Genomic DNA, 19,812 nt, shown 5'->3' with positions numbered 1-19,812 from the left:
GCAGTAGGCTATATATTTTTTGTTTACCGGCACTTACATATTTCAGATGGAAAATTAGAAGACAATTGGTTCAAGTCCATGGGTTTTCGAAGTGGGAGGTTCCCCAGCCTATCAACATCTAATATCAACGAGGTAAAATCATTTTACTATTCTAGCTGGGATAGATTTGTTATAATATTACTGTACTTGTCTTATTATTGTTAGCTTTACAAAGTTATTTTTCCTGTACAAATTACTGCAACTTCTAGTAAATAATAACATGGTTATGTGTATTAGTTAAAAAATATATATGTTTGAACATGGTAATATCATCATCATCATATCATCATCACTATGTTTTAGTACAATTTATGATGCTGAACTAATACATGTCAAAACATCCATTATGGCAATGTATTCCTTGCTTTTCTAATTAGATTTATGCCATCTAGACAAGGAGGCTATTCACTAGCTCAGCAGTGGGTTTTAGTCTGGAGAGGAACTTTGCCATTCAAATCTATTTGATTAAGTTTGTAAGACATGCAGTCCTCAGACTTTGAGTAAACATGAGTGCAATTTTATGCAGGAACTCGTGGACATGTTATTGTCCTTAGACAAGCCATGGGATGTTTTCCCTGCAAACAACAGCCCTTATGTTAACTGACAGTCCCGATCCATCCTGCAAATCAACTATTGTCAGAGAACCACAGAGAACCACTAATATGACACGTCTGATATGAAGTGAAAGTGTGAGAATTGTTTTAGCTTCTCGTGCACACTTTACTTGTCTTAATTGTCCTGTCTTAAGCTGGATAGCCAGGCAATCCTGGAATGTCAATGTTAAATGTCATGGTTAATTTGTCGCTGACTGTTGGCCATCAGGTTACACATCACCATGGTAACAAAAGGAGATCTCGAAATGAGAGCAGGAAAGCCGATAATAAGTAATCCCTAGAATATATCACAGGGAAAAGTATTGGATTTGTTTCCCTCACTCTATTTCATATACCTGATAGATGCACTGTATTTTTAGACTGACTGTTTCAACACAGCTCTGATATTTTCCTCTGGGTTCCCTCTCCTTAGACTTCCACCAAGGATACTACCCCCTCATGGAGCATGTGGAGAGGACAGGGAGAGAGGGCTTCCACATCACCATCCCTAATGAGGCCGACACACTCTGGGGACTCCCAGAGGGGTGGACATGTACCGCACAGAGGGAGTCCAACCCTGCTGAGGACGGCCAGTGTCCCTAATGTCCTGGGCGGCCGACCAAAGACGGGCTTCTCCTCCATCACCATCACATCCTGCAGGGTCTCCCAGTCAAGGGCCAGCCAATCACAGGAGGCCCTTTATCCCCACCAACCGATCCAGCCTATCAGGTCATCCACATCCCTCAACCCAGTCATGAGTCATGTCCTATCCTCAGCCATTCCAAAGCACTCTGAGGTGGTGACCAGATACAAGGCCACCATAGTAAAGGTGACAGAGTACAGACAGAGCTATTCTGCATGTGCCAGGGTCCAGATGAGAGGGCCAGGGACAAGGACTGCCTGGCCTGAACACAGGCACAGTTACACAGGTGGGGACAGGCACAAGGACAATGGAAGCTCCTCTAGGCCTTTGTCTCTACAGCCCTCTTTCCGCTCCTGCGTCCAGTTTGAGGTAACTCGGAGGTCTGCGAACACGGTCCTGTATCTGGACAAGTCACTGTCTATCTCCATAGGACAGCCAGAGGTCACAAAGCCGGTTGTGCACAGGTCCACCCTGTCTCTGTACGTTGGGGGCTCATCCCACATTGGAACCCCTCTGGATTACCCCAAAACACTTCAGGACCTCCGGAGATCTATGGGGTCACTAAGCTGCACCCATAGATGGGACAACTCAGAGACTGATGTGGGTCACAGCAGAGGCTCTTCATCAACCCAAGGGGGCTACGAGGTCCCCAAAATGGCAGATACTGATGGTATTAAGAATAGGACATCTGATTTAACCACACACAATCTTACCTCAGGGTTATTCTCATCAGCCAGAGGAACAGGCGACTCATACACCGGGGCCAACCGGCACAATGAAATTGTAGATGAGCTGTGCTGTTGTCGGCTGAGAAATTCCACACACAGACACCCTGCTTTCAATATCAGTCCAGGTATGAATTTCATCTCCCCATGTCAGAGCACAACTCTAAAGTACCCATGCAAATCCAGCAGCATTCCTTTCAATGGCTCTCCATTTCCATAGCTGTGTGGATAAAATCACATAGCGAGGCGGTCTTAGAGGGTGTAAAATCTCATTTTTAACTCTGCCTCTCACCTTTTGATTTATACCTCATTCATTGTTAATAGGATATCTTCCCCTGCCTTACAGATGCAGCACGTATATAAACGCACACTGGTGAAAAATCCACAAGTGCTACATGCTCACATACACTGTGCTTATGTGAAGGAACAACTCATGCTTCTTTTTTCATTTCATCCCCCTCTCTCACTTCCAACACATCCTTTGCATATATTATCTACCCTCTCCAGCCAGTAAGCGTGGCGGTGTTAGGCTTTCACGGGTGTTACACCGGGTGAAGTGCCCCATGAAAAGAATGAGTGTATTGTTTTAAACGATCTCACTCCCAAGGCAGGTTGTGGAGGCTAGCTTATGGCTCAGAGGACAGGGGAGAATGTCGTGTCTGCTTGGTGCTGCTAAGCACTGCCTGAACTGAAATTAGGCCAGGAGTCTGCTTTGAGAAGCACCACAAAATACCTAGGATCTCTGTATACCCTCTCTGGTATTGTACTGGACAAGTTTTGTAAATGGCATTGCAGAGTTCACAGCACCTGAGTGGCATTGTATCCTTGGTTTTGTTCATTGTGGATTTATTGGAGAGGTTTGTTTGTAATTAGCTGTAATTTGCAAGGGGTTCTAGCTGTTGTTTCAAAGGTACTACGTTTTTCCTGAGGGGCATTGTAGGGTAACTATTTTGAGTGGCATTGCAGAGTTCTGCGTGGTATTGTGCCCTTGTTTTGTCCATTGTGAATGTATTGGAGAGGTTTGTTTGTACAAGCGACTAACTCTGTTTCAAAGGGACAACTCTGTGCCTTGAGGGGCATTGTAGGGTAGCCATAATAACCTAGAATTCTTACAACCTATATCCAAGGGTAAGTGTTATGGAAGTCTCATAGGCATTGCAGAGTATACATCATTTATGAGCAGAGCAGTGCAGCGTCTGTCATTTGATCAGTACGCAGCAGCTACACTCACACCAGGGAGGTAAAGCTTGGCTCATTGCAGCAGTAAATGTAGTACAGCAAGCAAATAGACCACACATACCTGCTCTGGCTGGCCTCCTAGTGGACTCATTCACTGTCTTTTCATCAGTAGTAGCTAGTACCCTAGTCAAGGATGCATCAATGCAATATTGTCACTCAACATTTTGTTACAGACCAATGGAACAAAAGTACACCTTGAATTTGTAGGTTTAAAATATCCCTCTAGTGGCCAGGGTTGACCTATTTTAATGCCATTGGTTGGTGGATATAAAGTCTAAGATCTAGGCTAATGAAGAATTTGTGCCAGGATAAAATCAGTGCCACCTGTTGAGGTTAGCATAGGGCTAACATGTGCCATGTTATCTGATGGGACCAGCTACAATTTAGCGTTCTGTCACGTGCAAGTAAATCAACGATTTTAATTGGCTGATACGCATTTTGTGCTGGAAAACCTGTTAGTTGCTTATGTTCGCAAGTATGGACCCAACGTATTTGCTGCATTGAAGCCGGAGTAATTTACCGGTGTTATAAACTCGCTATACTCTGGTTTTGTTTGCTGCATTGCTTGCTATACCGATGACAGCGTTGAAATAGTCTGACTTGATACATAGATCTCTTGTATGTTGGCGCCAGAGCATTTGATGGTGTGTTCCTATGAAAAACTGTTGAGTCTGATATTAAATGGGTCTGTTTTTAAAGGAGGTGGAGGAACGGGGTTAGAGAGTGCAGGATAGATGCACTGTCATTATGGTTTACATTATTCATGCCGTGTCTTTTTCTCTGCTTTACCCACTGAGTCGTGGAGAGTGGGGGTCATTTAGAGGACTCAACTATTCTCCCTCTTCTCCAGGGCCCAGTTTTTCAAAAGTTATCTATCGGATTTCGGCTATCGGATAGGATTAAATGCATTCCTTCTATATCTTTGGATTTCATCCTATCTGATAGGTGTAATCCAGATAGATAACGTTTGAAAAACTGGGCCCTGGTCACATACTCTAGTTCACAAAGAACTCAACTCTCACTCAGCCCTCATGCTCATTTTACCTGTTAGATTAGATGTGATGTAAATATGCAAAGGCAAATTAAAAAAGGGCCAAATGGCATCTCTGCAAATGATTCTGAATGCACATGTTAAGTAAGATCTAGGTTATCTGAAAACCTCTTTGTTTCTCAATCACAAAAAGGAAAAATATCTTAATTAATGTCTGACAATGCAGTACAGTCACAGTATTGTAATAAACTCCCTCTATATGAGATGATTATTTTTGCCATACGTGCAAAATGTCACCTACGATGTTTGATGAAGAGTTAACTGCATATGCACTGGAATATACAGGTAACTACCAAAAGAAAGGAAACATCTGAATAAAGTGTCTTAATAGGGCGTTGGGCCACCACGAGCCAGAACAGCTTCAATGCGCCTTGGCATAGATTCTACAAGTGTCTTGAACTCTATTGGAGGGATGTGACACCATTCTTCCACAATAAATTCCATAATTTTGTGTTTTGTTGATAGTAGTGGAAAACGCTGTCTCAGGTGCCGCTCCAGAATCTCCCATAAGTGTTAAGTTCGGTTGAGATCTGGTGACTGAGACACACCCTTAAACCCCCTATGCTCCTTTGAGACCCCTCTTTCAAAGTCACTGAGATCTCTTCTTCTAAAATACAATGTGATTGTCCGTCTTTACAGCGAACAACAGAAATGTGTCTTCTGCGCTCTTAATTTCCACACACACACTCTTTCCTTGAGGAGTGTAGCGCTTAACACCGTTTCCTTGAACGTAACTCATGTCGCACACACACTGAGCTGCTGGAGAGTATGTTGTGGGCTTAAGGGCCTTGCTCAAGGGCCCAACGGTAGGGGATAGTTGTTAGGATATGAACCCAGCAGCCCTCCAGTTGCCAGATCAATTTCCCCCGTTTTATCCAGCACCAGACCTTTCGGCTACTGGTCCAATTCCTCAGCCGCTGGGCTACCTATAACCCCTAGCCATGGTAGCCAAAATAATGGGCAACTGGGCATTTTTATACATGACCCCTAAGCATGGTGGGATGTTTTAATTGCTTAAAGATATTCTCCGGTACTTTTGTATACTTTTTAGCCAGTAGTGCTCACTAATCAAAAGTGGTCCCCGAAAATTGTGTACTACGTCACAAATGTGCAGATATGTGCACCACGTCATTGCTCTCTCTCTCGCTCTGCTGTGTGTGCATCTTGCTAACTGTCACTCAAATGGCGAGGGTCTGAAGCTCATTGGCTGAAACTCAAATTGGCTCACGTAGGGAAAATGCGCCGCACAGCTTCCAGAAAACAGTTGTTTTCAAAATAGGGATTTCGTGGCTAATTGAGGTAAGACAGTAATTCTGACACATCCAGCCCAAAGGTTGAAAAAATACTTACTAGTACTGGAGCATGTCTTCAATTAACTCAGGAACCACAACTTTGTGGAAGCACCTGCCTTCAATATACTTTGTATCCCTTGTTTACTCAAGTGCTTCCTTAATTTTGGCATTTACCTGTATATTTGTTTTCTGTCTCTGCCAATCAAAGTGGATACTAGGACATGGGGAAGACAGTCACTATGTAAGGAGAGTGAAGAAAGACAAGGTCACTCCAGAGAAGATCTGCATGTTGCTAAGTATTTCTGTCCACACCAAGCAGACACCTGCCAATCACGACTGACAGTTGATCCTCAGGATATCAAACCCAGAGCCCTCAGTCTCAAAGTATGTGTGGATCAATATCACTCTGTCATGATAATATCTTCTGAAATCATTTTCCTATATATATCATTATATGATATACTGTAATATGATATGATATAATGCTGTATGGTCACTGTGTGAACCTTCTTTATCTGAAATTTGAAAAGATATTTGCAAATAATGAGTAAAGAGTAATCTGTGAGTGAAGGACTTTCTTTCAAACGGAATGTTTCTTCTACTATATTGAAGAATATCTTCTTCACATTCATTAGCGAGAGCTTTACCATTCTATATAAACTGGTGCCAGTCAAGGTTAAAATGCTTTTATTTTCCCTGCACTCTTAGAAAAAAAGGTGCTATCTAGAACCTTAAAGGGTTCTTCGGCTGTCCCCATAGGAGAACCCTTTGAATAACCATTTTTGGTTCCAGGTTGAACACTTTTGGTTCCAGGTAGAACCCTTTTGGGTTGCATGTAGAACCCTTTCTACAGAGGGTTCTACATGGAACCCAAAAAGGATATCCTATGGGGACAGCCGGAGAACCCTTTCGGAACCCTTTTTTCTAAGAGTGTGTCTGAAGAATAAAACTCCAATGTGAAACATCTTTATGAGGGGATTGCAAAGGATGAAGGGATCACAAAGGGTTTTACTTGTAAGTTCCCTTACCTGTATCCATTCTTACAGAGGACTATGTGGAGTTTATTACCATATTACCTCACATCTATCAATTACAATCTGCAAGGGGAGTCATCAAGGGCAGAGGCATCTTTTCAGAATAACGGAATAGAATCTAGGCTGTATATTTATTTATTTTTTACCAAAATGAGTGGGCCAGTGCTGGCTAGCAGTAAATAAACAAGCAGCTTATGCTTTCCTACGTCCCTGCTCCATCTCTCCACCCCAGGAGGCCCTGGAGATGTTCCGGCCAGACTTCATCAGCCGCTCCCAGGGCAGATTGAGGAGGCTGGAGCAGAGGGCTAGGCGGCGGAAGGCCCTGCAGTGTGCAGACCCAGACCTGGTGCAGGGTCTCTGGGAGGAGAAAGGAAGGCATAGGAGGAACTGCACCAAGCCCCACCCGCTCAGTGGTACGGTGATGGAATATGTCTGACATATGAGTACGAGTATACCGTTTAGTGATTTCTCAATCCTAGTCCGGGGGAACAGCTTTGCTCTCTGCTGGTCGTTATCAAGTACTGCAGTTCAGTTGAAGCGCAGTCTTGCTAACATCCAACTCCACAACCAAAATGGTTATTATCGGTGAATTACATGGATTTACCTTCTTTAGTCGCTATCATGTATTTTTTTCCCCAATAGCTTATACAAAATGAAAATTGCTACATACACACTTTTGTCAGGGAAAGAACGCCACATACTACAGAATGTTAGACATTTCCTTTCCCAATATGACAGTACTTTACAATACATTATAGACTAGTCTCTCCAAAACCCTAGTACTATGACAGTGAAGTAATAGTCTAGCATCACCTTAACTCTGGCTGCTCTCTCCCTCTCCTGCTTAGCCTTCTATGAGGGTAATGATGCAGGCTAAATATAGACCTTCAGACTCACATCTTAATTATGCAGTGCTGACTGTTGGTCTCAGTGATGAGCTGACAAGAGTCAGTCAAGCCCCTCGGCTCTCAGAAGGACAGGAGTAATGAAGCCTAGTAAGGAAAGTGGAAAGTGTGTGTGTGTGTGTGTGTGTGTGTGTTTTCCTGACAGATGCTTGTGTGTTTCCCAGATAACCTTTTCAAACCCAGAGAGAGGGCCATATCAGGCAAGGAGATGCAGCTGCACTCCAGACGGTAGGTTTACAGACAGAGCTGTACTGTGACGTGTCAGTCTCTTACATGCCTCTGTTTCTCACAAACACACGCACGCAAAACACACTGTGGATGTCAGACAACCGAACGTCTGTCTTGATTGGAGATATGAACTACCTTCTGTATCCCGTTATCATGATTTTCTTTACTCCATGTCTTATCTGAGAAGGCACACCTGATCAGAGGATAGGTTCCCATTGTCATGTTTTTAATCTGACTGGGTCGATCTGGGAACAAATTGACTATTTATGTGAGTGAAAAAGGAGCCAGTGTGATGCTGGTTTTATCAGTGTATCCAGGTTTGGCCATTGTGGGTTTGGGCAGATAAAGCTTCCTTTCTATGGTGACGATTTTCTGGGAATAGCTGAGTCGCCCCTGGCCTGCTAATTCTAGAATATTCCCCCTTCACAACCTTAACCTACCATGTCTAACCTTCCCTCTTTACTTAGGATTTACAACAAGCTCCCTGAGGTCACTAAGAAGAAGAAGGAGGAGAAAAGGAGGGTGGTATCGCAGACCAACAGATTGCGGGCAGAGCTTTTTAAAAAGGTATGTTCGGTTGGTGCTGGTACTTAGTGACAAACTATTCACAACATAGTTTTATATACTGTAGCCATGTCTGAAAATTTTAATACAGAAAACAGCATTGCAAACTAAAGTGTTGAAGAGTGCATAGGGAGGCATTCAATGTGCTTGTACAACTTGTAGTGTTTGAGGTTTTAAAAGGCTTCTGAAGTTTGTAATTTCCACTTTGACATTTCAGATTTTCCAATACAAAAAAGGTATCAACCCCTACAAAAATAATAATAATTCATAGGGAGGCATTCAATGTGCTTAACTTAACACACTGAAGATTAAGAAGGTCATAAGATAAGAACAAGGTATGCAACATTGCAATACAGTTAGAAGGCGTATTTAGAAGAATAGTCTTTCATTAGATATTTGGATGAGGTGCCATTTGAAAAACGGTATAATTGTCCAATAAAAATGCATTTCAGCATGCTCGTTTTACAATCTATGCCCAGCAGAGGCCGCTGTTTGACTTCTTTGTAGAATTTCTTCCCTACAGTAATATGTCATCGAAATGTCTTCACAATCAATATCTGTGCACTGGTGTGATTTATTCATGTATTCATGTTTCGCTGTTGCTTCAGTGAAATGAGTTTGAATCCAGGTATTGTTGAGAAGACACATGTCCTTTTGTGATTTTAAAAGTTCCTGAATGGCAGCTCTATGGACACTCAAGGACACATTGGGTCCTTGGATTAGCACATATTTGGTGTGTAGGGACTCTCCACTCAGGAGTGTCAAGTGGTATACATGGTGGTATCTCAAGCACAGACCTTTGTTCTATTCTAGACGCCAAGTGTATGTATGTATGCATGAGTGTTTGTTACGCATACAGATATAGGATCTTAATTTGAGACAGTTTGCTACGGGAGGAAAATAATCCTGCAGTAACAGGAAATGTGGATTATAAAAATGTACATTTTTGTATAGGGTGATACCTTTTTCAAAAGGGAAAATCAAGTCTGAAATGTTTAAGTGGAAATTACAAACTTCAGAAGCCTTTTTAAACCTCAAACACTAAACGTTTTACATTTCCTGCATTTCAGGAAAGTTATTCTACAACAGGGTGATCAAATTCAGATCCTATACAGTTGAAGTTTACATACACTTAGGTTGGAGTCCACTCCACAAATCTCTTGTTAACAAACTATGGTTTTGGCAAGTCAGTTAGGACATCTACTTTGTGCATGACACAAGTAATTTTTCCAACAATTGTTTACAGACAGATTATTTCACTTATAAATCACTATATCACAATTCCAGTGGGTCAGAAGTTTACATACACTAAGTTGACTGTGCTTTTAAACAGCTTGGAAAATTCCAGAAAATGATGTCATGGCTTTAGAAGCTTCTGATAGGCTAATTGACATCATTTGAGTCAATTGGAGGCGTACCTTTGGATGTATTTCAAGGCCTACCTTCAAACTCAGTGACTCTTTGCTTGACATCATGGGAAAATCAAAAGAAATCAGCCAAGACCTCAGAAAAAACATTGTAGACCTCCACAAGTCTGGTTCATCCTTGGGAGCAATTTCCAAACGCCTGAAGGTACCACGTTCATCTGTACAAACAATAGTACACAAGTATAAACACCATTGGACCACGCAGCCGTCATACCGCTCAGGAAGGAGATGCGTTCTGTCTCCTAGAGATGAACGTACTTTGGTGCGAAAAGTGCAAATCAATCCCAGAACAACAGCAAAGGACCTTGTGAAGATGCTGGAGGAAACAGGTATAAAAGTATCGATATCCACAGTAAAACGAGTCCTATATCGACATAACCTGAAAGGCCGCTCAGCAAGGAAAAGCCAATGCTCCAAAACCGCCATAAAAAAGCCAGATTACAGTTTGCAACTGCACATGGGGACAAAGATCGTGCTTTTTGGAGAAATGTCCTCTGGTCTTATGAAACAAAAATAGAACTGTTTGGCCATAATGACCATTTATGTTTGGAGGAAAAAGGGGGTCGCTTGCAAGCCGAAGAACACCATCCCAACCGTGAAGCACGGGGGTGGCAGCATCATGCTGTGGGGGTGCTTTGCTACAGGAGGGACTGGTGCACTTCACAAAATAGATGGCATCATGAGTAAGGAAAATTATGTGGATATATTGAAGCAACATCTCAAGACATCAGTCAGGAAGGTAAAGCTTGGTCACAAATAGGTCTTCCAAATGGACAATGACCCCAAGCATACTTCCAAAGTTGTGGCAAAATGGCTTAAGGACAACAAAGTAAAGGTATTGGAGTGGCCATCACAAAGCCCTGACCTCAAACCTATAGAAAATGTGTGGGCAGAACTGAAAAAGCGTGTGCGAGCAAGGAGGCCTACAAACCTGACTCAATTACACCAGCTCTGTCAGGAGGAATGAGCCAAAATTCACCCAACTTATTGTGGGAAGCTTGTGGAAGGCTACCCAAAACGTTTGACCCAAATTAAACAATTTAAAGGCAATGCTACCAAATACTAATTGAGTATATGTAAACTTCTGACCCACTGGGAATGTGATGAAATAAATAAATGCTGAAATAAATCATTCTTTATACTATTATTCTGACATTTCACACTCTTAAAATAAAGTGGTGATCCTAACTGACCTAAGACAGGGAATTTTTACTAGGATTAAATGTCAGGAATTGTGAAAAACTGAGTTTAAATGTATTTGGCTAAGGTGTATGTAAACTTCCGACTTCAACTGTACATCTGTATACTCGTTTGTGGAAAGAGAATCAATCTATTAAGTGTGTTTTACGCAGCCGTATACTCTGTGTATGGCATTGCCTTATGGCTGGTTACTCTCTCTGTTATGGCACCTGAACCTTCATTTCCATTAAATCAAATTGTATTTGTTACATGCGCTGAATACAAAAGGTGTAGACTTTACCGCGAAATGCTTACTTACGAGTCCTCTCCCAACAATACAGAATTAAAAAGTAAGAAAAATTAGCAAAATACAAAAAGGAAATAGTAACACAATAAAATAACAATAACGAGGCTATATACAAGAAGTACCAGTACCGAATATGCAGGGGTACAAAATAGTTGAGGTGGGGTAATACGTACATGTAGGTAGGGGTAAAAGTGACTAGGCAATCAGGATAGCTAATAAACAGAGTAGCAGCAGCGTATGTCAAGAGTGTGAAACTGTGCCTATGTGCGTGTGTGTGCATGTGTGTGTGTGTGTGTGTGTGTTGGAGTGTCAGTGTAGTATGTGTGAGTGTGTGGGTAGAGTCCAGTGAGTGTGCATAGAGCCAGTGCAAGAGAGTCAGTGCAAAAGAAAAGGGGGGTCAATGCAAATAGTCCGGGTAGCCTGTTCAGCAGTCTTATGGGTAGAAGCTGTTCAGGAGCCTTTTGGTCCCAGACTTGGTGCTCCGGTACCGCTTGCCATGTGGTAGCAGAAAGAACAGTCTATGACTTGGGTGGTTGGAGTCTTTGGCAATTTTTAGGGCCCTCTTCTGACACCGTCTGGTATAGAGGTCATGGATGGCAGGTAGCTCGGACCCAGTGATGTACTGAGCGTTACGCACAACCCTCTTTAGCGCCTTACGCTCGGATGCCAAGCAGTTGCCATACCAAGCGGTGATGCAGCAAGTCAAGATGCTCTCAATGGTGCAGCTGTATAACTTTTTGAGGATCTGATGGACCATGCCAAATCTTTTCAGCCTGCTGAGGGGGAAGAGGCGTTGTCATGCCCTCTTCACGACTGTGTTGGTTTGTTTGGACCATGATAGATCCATGATAGGTCCTTAGTGATGTGGACACTGTATGAAAATGTATGCACTCACTAACTGTTAGTCGCTCTGGATAAGAGCGTCTGCTAAATGACTAAAATGTAAAAAATGTAAATGACACCGAAGAACTTGAAGCTCTCGACCCGCTCCACTACAGCCCTGTCACATGAGCTGAACCAGAAGTATACGGAAGAGAGCTTTTGTTTTAGCAATGTTTTGACGCCTCATTTCAGATCAGCAGTATGCTGGTCTAGAAGCAAAAATGTTGATCAATTCAGTTGTCAATTCAGAAGGTTTATTGAAATTGCAATGGAAAAATCCTCATAGAAAACAATGATCAATTTTCAAATCATTAGGAGAATTTAGTTTGACTTCTGGAAGAGTCTGTTTGCAAAGCTTAGGACATACTGTTGAAAGGCAGCTTTAAATGGCTAACGTGAGATTGCTTCAGTATAAGAGGAGAGTTATTGCACTGTAGGCTGTTTAGCCAGATAGCAGGTTATCGTTATTCCCCCACTGGGACTTGGCTATCCACCTTAGGGGACAGACAGTTGATGGAAGTGAAAGCCAATTTAAAATGAGGAATCTTTCCCATTTGAACTACAGCTGCTTTTAGAAGATTGAAAGAAGGGTTAGGCAAGGATTTGTGTATTTGCCTGTCTTTGATTTCTAAATGATTTGTTTGTTGTTTTGCAGAAACTTCTGGACCAGATCCTGCAGAGATGAATGAGGACAAACTCGAGTTGTTCACTGCTAAACCTTCAACTCACATAGTTCACTCACCATCCTCCTAGGATTCATGACCTTATACTCACTTAATATGCAATGTCAGTCGTTGTTGCCATACCTACTGTATACCTTGATTTTATATGGAATAATGAGAGTAATTCCAAGAAAACCTTCACACTGCTCTTGTTCGTTTCACTTTTTGTGTCAGCCTCTTGGCCTTCGTCAGAGCTTTTTCATATGCACATTAATTCCATAGCATTTAAAAGACTATCCAAGCTCCTGACATGATCACTGACAGTGTACACATCTGAGAGAGGAATGAACTGGAATGATTGTTGTACTCTCCATACAGACAAACATTTATTTATTTATAATGGTAATGGAATTGATAGGGTTGAATCATACTGTTGTGTATCGAGCTACATTATAAGTGACAGTCTGAAGGCCAGGGCCATTAGGTTTTGTGGAAACCCGCAGGGATAATTGAGGCTCTGTAATGATGACATAAACTGCCCACTCTCTCCAGTCCTCATACCTTGTAAACATCCACCTCAGTTGACATAACTGACATCTTCAACCAAAGTAAAATTATATTTTTTTATAAGAAATGTTTTATATTCAGTCAGCTAGAGACCAATCTACACTGCTGCAGGGTTAGTCATAGCCACGTTTTTAATAAGATATTACATTCTCAGTAGAAAATTGTTGGAAGACAAATTGTTTGAAGACAAATGTTGTAGGCCTATAAGGCGTTGGCTGTTGTAAGAGCCATGACATGATTAGGTTTATCAGTTATGGTAAGATGGAATGATTCTCTGGTATACAGCAAATGTCTATGTTTTGGCTTTCTATCACTGAATGATTTAATGCTCCTGTAAGTATGTTGTCATTGTCCTCTCAATTATAGTAAAGCTGTCTATCGAAATTCCATTTATGTTTCATTTAATACTTAGCCCTCCTATGGTATTTCAGAGTATAAAATGTGTTGGGTTGGAACATTTGTGCAAAGACAAAAAAAAAGACAAAAGCACTTTGACTTGTCATTTATCTGTGTCTGAGATGTGTAGCGCTGATAGACAGTGTCAGTCGTCACTGACTTCATGTCAGCATTGGGGCTTGTGGAGCCTCCCATCCGGAACACTGAAATGCCCAGCTAATGGATCTCAGGAGACAGGGAGCATCTGTGAAAGAGCCCTTTGTCGTAGAGGTCCTTGATAGCTACATAAGACCGAAGGTTACTTATGAAAGGCGGGTGGTTGGTCTGGTTGGTCCGAGTGGATGGTTGGGTGTATATCACGAACATCTAGCAACCCAAAGGTTGCGTGTTCAACTCTCATCATGGACAACTTTAGAATTTTAACTAATTAGCAACTTTGAAAACTACTTTTTTTTAAACGACGTACTACTTTTTAGCTACTTTGAAACTACTTAGCATATTAGCAAACCCTTCCCCTAACCCTAACCTTAACCCTTCAACCATCTCCTAGCCTTAACCCTAACCTTAAACCTAATCCCTAGCCTAGCTAACGTTACATATCATACGAATTTCAAATTCGTAACATATTGTACGAATAACAATTCGTAACGTATCATATGAATTGTAATTCGTAACATATCATACGAAATGGACCCACAAATTAATACATACCATACCAAACGTAACATATCATACTAATTTCAGTGTCACAGATTTTTGTTTACTATGTTAAGTCTACCCCTGAGTCCAGCTTGCACAGCCCAGGATTACAGTGCCTTGCAAAAGTATTCATCCCCCTTGGCGTTTTTCCTATTTTGTTGCATTGCAACCTGTAATTTAAATGGATTTTTATTTTGGAGTTCATGTAATGGACATACACAAAATAGTCCAAATTGGTGAAGTGAAATGAAAAAAAATTACTTGTTTCAAAAAATTCTACAAAATAAATAAGGGAAAAGTGGTGCGTGCATATGTATTCACCCCCTTTGCTATGAAGCCCCTAAATAAGATCTGGTGCAACCAATTACCTTCAGAAGTCACATAATTAGTTAAATAAAGTCCACCTGCGTGCAATCTAAGTGTCACATGATCTCAGTATATATATACCTGTTCTGAAAGGCCCCAGAGTCTGCAAAACCACTAAGCAAGGGGCACCACCAAGCAAGCGGCACCATGAAGACCAAGGAGCTCTCCAAACAGGTCAGGGACAAAGTTGTGGAGAAGTACAGATCAGGGTTGGGTTATAAAAAAATATCTGAAACTTTGAACATCCCACGGAGCACCATTAAATCCATTATTAAAAAAAGGAAAGAATATGGCACCACAACAAACCTGCCAAGAGAGGGCCGCCCACTAAAACTCACGGACCAGGCAATGAGGGCATTAATCAGAGAGGCAACAAAGAGACCAAAGAAAACCCTGAAGGAGCTTCAAAGCTCCACAGCGGAGATTGGAGTATCTGTCCATAGGACCACTTTAAGCCGTACACTCCACAGAGCTGGGCATAACGGAAGAATGACCAGAAAAAAGCCATTGCTTAAAGAAAAAAATAAGCAAACACGTTTGGTGTTCGCCAAAAGCCATGTGGGAGACTCCCCAAACATATGGAAGAAGGTACTCTGGTCAGATAAGACTAAAATTGAGCTTTATGGCCATCAAGGAAAATGCTATGTCTGGCGCAAACCCAACACTTTTCATCACCCCGAGAACACCATCCCCACAGTGAAGCATGGTGCTGGCAGCATCATGCTGTGGGGATGTTTTTCAGCGGCAGGGACAGGGAAACTGGTCAGAATTGAAGGAATGATGGATGGCGCTAAATACAGGGAACTTCTTGAGGGAAACCTGTTTCAGTCTTCCAGAGATTTGAGACTGGGACGGAGGTTCACCTTCCAGCAGGATAATGACCCTAAGCATACTGCTAAAGCAACACTTGAGTGGTTTAAGGGGAAACGTTTAAATGTGTTTCTGTTTTTTTGTCTTATTTCCTGTTTGTTTCACCCCAAAAAATATTTTGCATCTTCAAAGTGGTAGGGATGTTGTGTAAATCAAATGATACAAACCCCCCAAAAAGCATTCCAGGTTGTAAGGCAACAAAATAGGAAAAATTACAAGGGGGGTGAATACTTTTGTAAGCCACTGTACATTTGAAACGGGAGACAGGCAGCTAAACAAAATCTAGAGTCGCAGGACACACTTGCACAGGATAAGCTGTTCTCTACATTACAGTAAGACTGACCATCTTCATACTGTATGGGTCCCACCCTTAGCGGCATTGGAAGAAAGCGGATGTTTCTGGTTTTCAGGGATATAGTATTTTCAACCTAACTTCTGTTTCCCCTGAAAAACAGAAGTTGGGACTCCGCTCAGGCATCTTTCTACGCCTGCTACATTAGGTTAGGGGCCCTTATAACAGAGAGAATTATGGCATTATGCTACCATATTAGACTCAGGCAGAACAGAACAGTGAAACTATTCATGTACAGTCCATAGAGCGTCTAAATGCCCCTTTAGGCTAAACGGGTTCTTTTAACGATACCCACAAACTACTGTATTGATAGAACTGACCTTCTCTTGGGAATTACTTTCTCTAGCCACTAGCCAGCAAGCCATGTAGCACTGTTCCGGTGGCTGAGCACAGACTGACAGCCATTAGATTATGAGGAGAGGGATGCCTATCAGCATAGGTCTCTCAAGATCATACAGCAGCAAATATTCTTGATCATATGGCCTACTGCCTGGGCACACACTGGTTGAATCAACGTTGTTTCCACGTCATTTCAATGAAATTATGATGAACCAACGTGGAATAGACGTTGAATAGAAAACAGTGCCCAGTCGGAAGGCTTTTGATTAAAATCTACAGTCCTGGAAACAGAGCAGATGTGTTCCTTTGAGTCACTTCTGTTTAGTTTGAGTCAGGCTGATACAGGGTTATTGATCAATAACAGAAAAATGCATATTTTGTTGGCGACACAGAAGAGAACGAGCTGAAGCATTTTAATGAGCCACACATTCTAAGGTATTCTAACAGGTAGGTAGAAAAAGGTTCACAGTAGAAAGACATACAGACGAACAAAATGGAAAAGAGATAAGAGGAATCAGGGAGAGATGTTATTGGAAAATACAGTCAACATTTAGAGGCAAAGCAAATATAGGCCTATAATTTTATAAGATTAAAATGTGTTGAGTCAAAGGGGACTAAATTTGTATTTTGTAATTTAGCAAAGAGTAGTACATTCGACCTGGATGGGCATAATTTCCTTAATTTGCAGACACATGAGCTATGGAGATTCATTAGAACTGACTCTTCCTACCAAGAGACATCTGTCCGTTTGGCCTGCAACATTATGTACACAGAGCAGGTTGGCATTTATTGAGATTACTCATGTACTGGTGGCAGCTCTGCAAGTGGTCACTAGCTGGCACAGCCACAAAGTCATAAAATATTATTTTAATCCTAGCCTTAACCCTAACCACACTCCTAACCCTAAACTTAAATTAAGACCAAAAAGCAAATGTTAGTTTTCATGAAGCTTTACGATATAGACAATTTTGACTTTGCAGCTGGCCTATGTAGCGGAAACAACTCCATTCTGCCTCCAGGGCAAGACTCATGACAATAAACGTCAACCTGCTACACAGACCAGAGGAGCAGGTAGCATGTCAAATGCAATGATTAAATTATCTGTTGTCCACTGTCTTAATGTGACAGGAAATCTTGAGGCATAATCTCTCGTGGACAGCCATCTGACCAAATTACGCAATATTTAGTTCTGGGTTCACCGAGATTACATGAAGCATATTGTACTGCTGTAAATATAATATTACATCATATATGTAGAGCCTAATATTACCTCAATATTGAAATAGGCCTACAGTAAATGTTTACACATATCCAAGTTACATTTTATGCATGGTAGAAGAGTATACCTTCCTCATTTGTGTTGACGGAGATAAATTGCGAATTTGGTGACCTTGATGTGGCAGTAGATGCCCATTGGATGTAGTCTGGCTAACACCTACATTTCAAAGTCCTCCTGACTAGTGAACAAACTGGTATTTTTGAATGGCTCTTTTTTTGTGAACGTCGGGAACTGAATCGCATCTGTGAAAGAGCCGTTCATTTGACTCCCTGATTTGCATACTGCTACTGCTGCTTTTTGAGCTCCAGACAACCATTATCTGCAAATAAAAACATTCTCTGAAGATGGTCATTCCTCACTGCAGGAACAATAGGTAGTCGGGAGAGAGCCTCATTCTGGTCCACATAAATTTGTGCAATGTGTTAAAAAATATTTTACAAAATGTGCAAGCGATTTAATTTCGTCAGGTAAAATTTGAATTGAACTCACGTTTCACAATCTGACAATGGTAGGCAACTGTCTAGGCTTTATATTAGAAATGTTATATTTTCCATGATTTTTCATACATTTTTAAGCACTTCTGAACGAAGAGCCGTTTGGGAGCCAATTGAACGATCCGGCTCATCGAAAAGACTCAGAATGCCCATCACTACCCTTGACTTCAGTCTGGAATGGCTCTTTGATGTTGTCAGCACAATGCATCGATAAAGAAGAGGGCTGTGCTTTTACTGGTTGGCTCTCCTCCATGTCTTTCTCACTCAAACACCGACACGCACAGCCACACACAGCCCCGAGCGCTGCCCCTTTCATTACAACAGTTGGATTTTCAAATTCAAACAATGAGAGGTCTCAACCCCTGAGGAAAAAACAAACATTTGAGAGAACCAATCAAACCCATTGCACAATTTCTGAGCGAATATTGCATTAACAAACAGCCTTCTTTCCAGACCAGTGTGGTCACAGCTCTCCCTGCGCTATGAGTCATGTCAGGGTACATTGGATCAAAGACAGTACAGTATGAAGACAGGCAGAAACTGCTTCTCCAATAGAAATCCCCAATCACACTTGTAGGCGATGTCATGGCAACATTGTGTAGCTAAGTTCATGTGCAGAAACACGTTATCGGGTCTAATGGACGTTTCCCTCCGAACTGTGTATGTGCAGGCCGTCAAATCAAATGCACTCTCACTGACTCCTCAAAACCCTGGTCTGCTGGGTCTGTTTGCAAGCGTTCCCGGAAGTCTCGCGATGTTGCGCCTCTGGGTTTAGAAACTCATTGGATGCTTCTTTTACAAAGACTGGATGTTACCCTCGCGGCGCTAGGACCCAACGGATCTAGTCCTTGTAAGCGCACATGGCCATTGTAGAGTGTAGCGGCTCCGATGTAAAAGAGTATGCTGGTCTCGTGAATCAGACTTCTTATGTAGGCTATCTCTCTCTGTTTTCTGTCGCACCCGCTTACTTCAAATTTTTCAAACTCACTTATCAATGTCTTGGAGACATCACTGCCAAGTCCTTGAGTGCAGCACGCAGGGATTTCAGCATGCTTGGATGAAAAGTTTTTGACAGCTCCTCTTTCTTGGTCCCGCTATTAGAAGTCAATAATTGTTCTTCCTCTGTTTCGGACCTGATCCCACTCTACTGCTTGCATCCCGCATCCTGTCAATCACTCGTGGACAGCATATTATGGTCGTGTCCGTGCCATAATACATCCCGAACGCATTTCTTTCCTAAATCGGGCAACATGACTAACTGGCGTTGGAAGAACTTTGCATTTCTAATTATTTTTCATGTCTTGTCCATGTCAACAGCAACGGGCAATATAGACAACACACTTCTGAATTTACATGACGGTAAGTCTCTATTTGAATTAGCCATCAGCCATGCTGACCGTTTTATTTAGCATAATCTATAGTTTACATTGGAGATGGAGATAAATGTACCAAATTTCTGTCAACTAAAATGTCAAAGTCTAAGTATGTAGATTTAAACGGTGTCAAGCTTAATTCAGCTTTTATATCCAAGTTATCCATTAATGCAAAAATCCCAAGGCAACAAATGTAAAGTAAGCTGATTTTAGCAATTCCAGTTTAAAAAAACGTTTTTCCTGCATCTCCATTAGGCCAAATGTAATACAATTGTCAATGTATCTGTGTGTGTATGTTAGAGAGAGA

General features: G+C 41.8%; 1 protein-coding gene across 1 annotated transcript in view; it reads left to right on the top strand.

Annotated features, from left to right (window-relative positions):
• Nucleotides 1-19,382: 19,382 nt before the first annotated feature.
• Nucleotides 19,383-19,812, top strand: part of LOC311110941 (disintegrin and metalloproteinase domain-containing protein 12-like) — a gene marked incomplete at both ends in the record, with an annotated part of 138,304 nt that continues 137,874 nt past the window's right edge. Inside the window, one exon of the mRNA XM_084153588.1 lies at nucleotides 19,383-19,491. Within this exon, the coding sequence (XP_084009714.1) occupies nucleotides 19,383-19,491 (109 nt within the window). The remainder of the gene's footprint in view (nucleotides 19,492-19,812) is intronic.

Source organism: Coregonus lavaretus, assembly GCF_964263955.1.
Source record: "Coregonus lavaretus genome assembly, chromosome: 36".
Taxonomy (NCBI): Eukaryota; Metazoa; Chordata; class Actinopteri; order Salmoniformes; family Salmonidae; genus Coregonus; species Coregonus lavaretus.
This window is presented reverse-complemented; position numbering and strand designations above follow the sequence as displayed.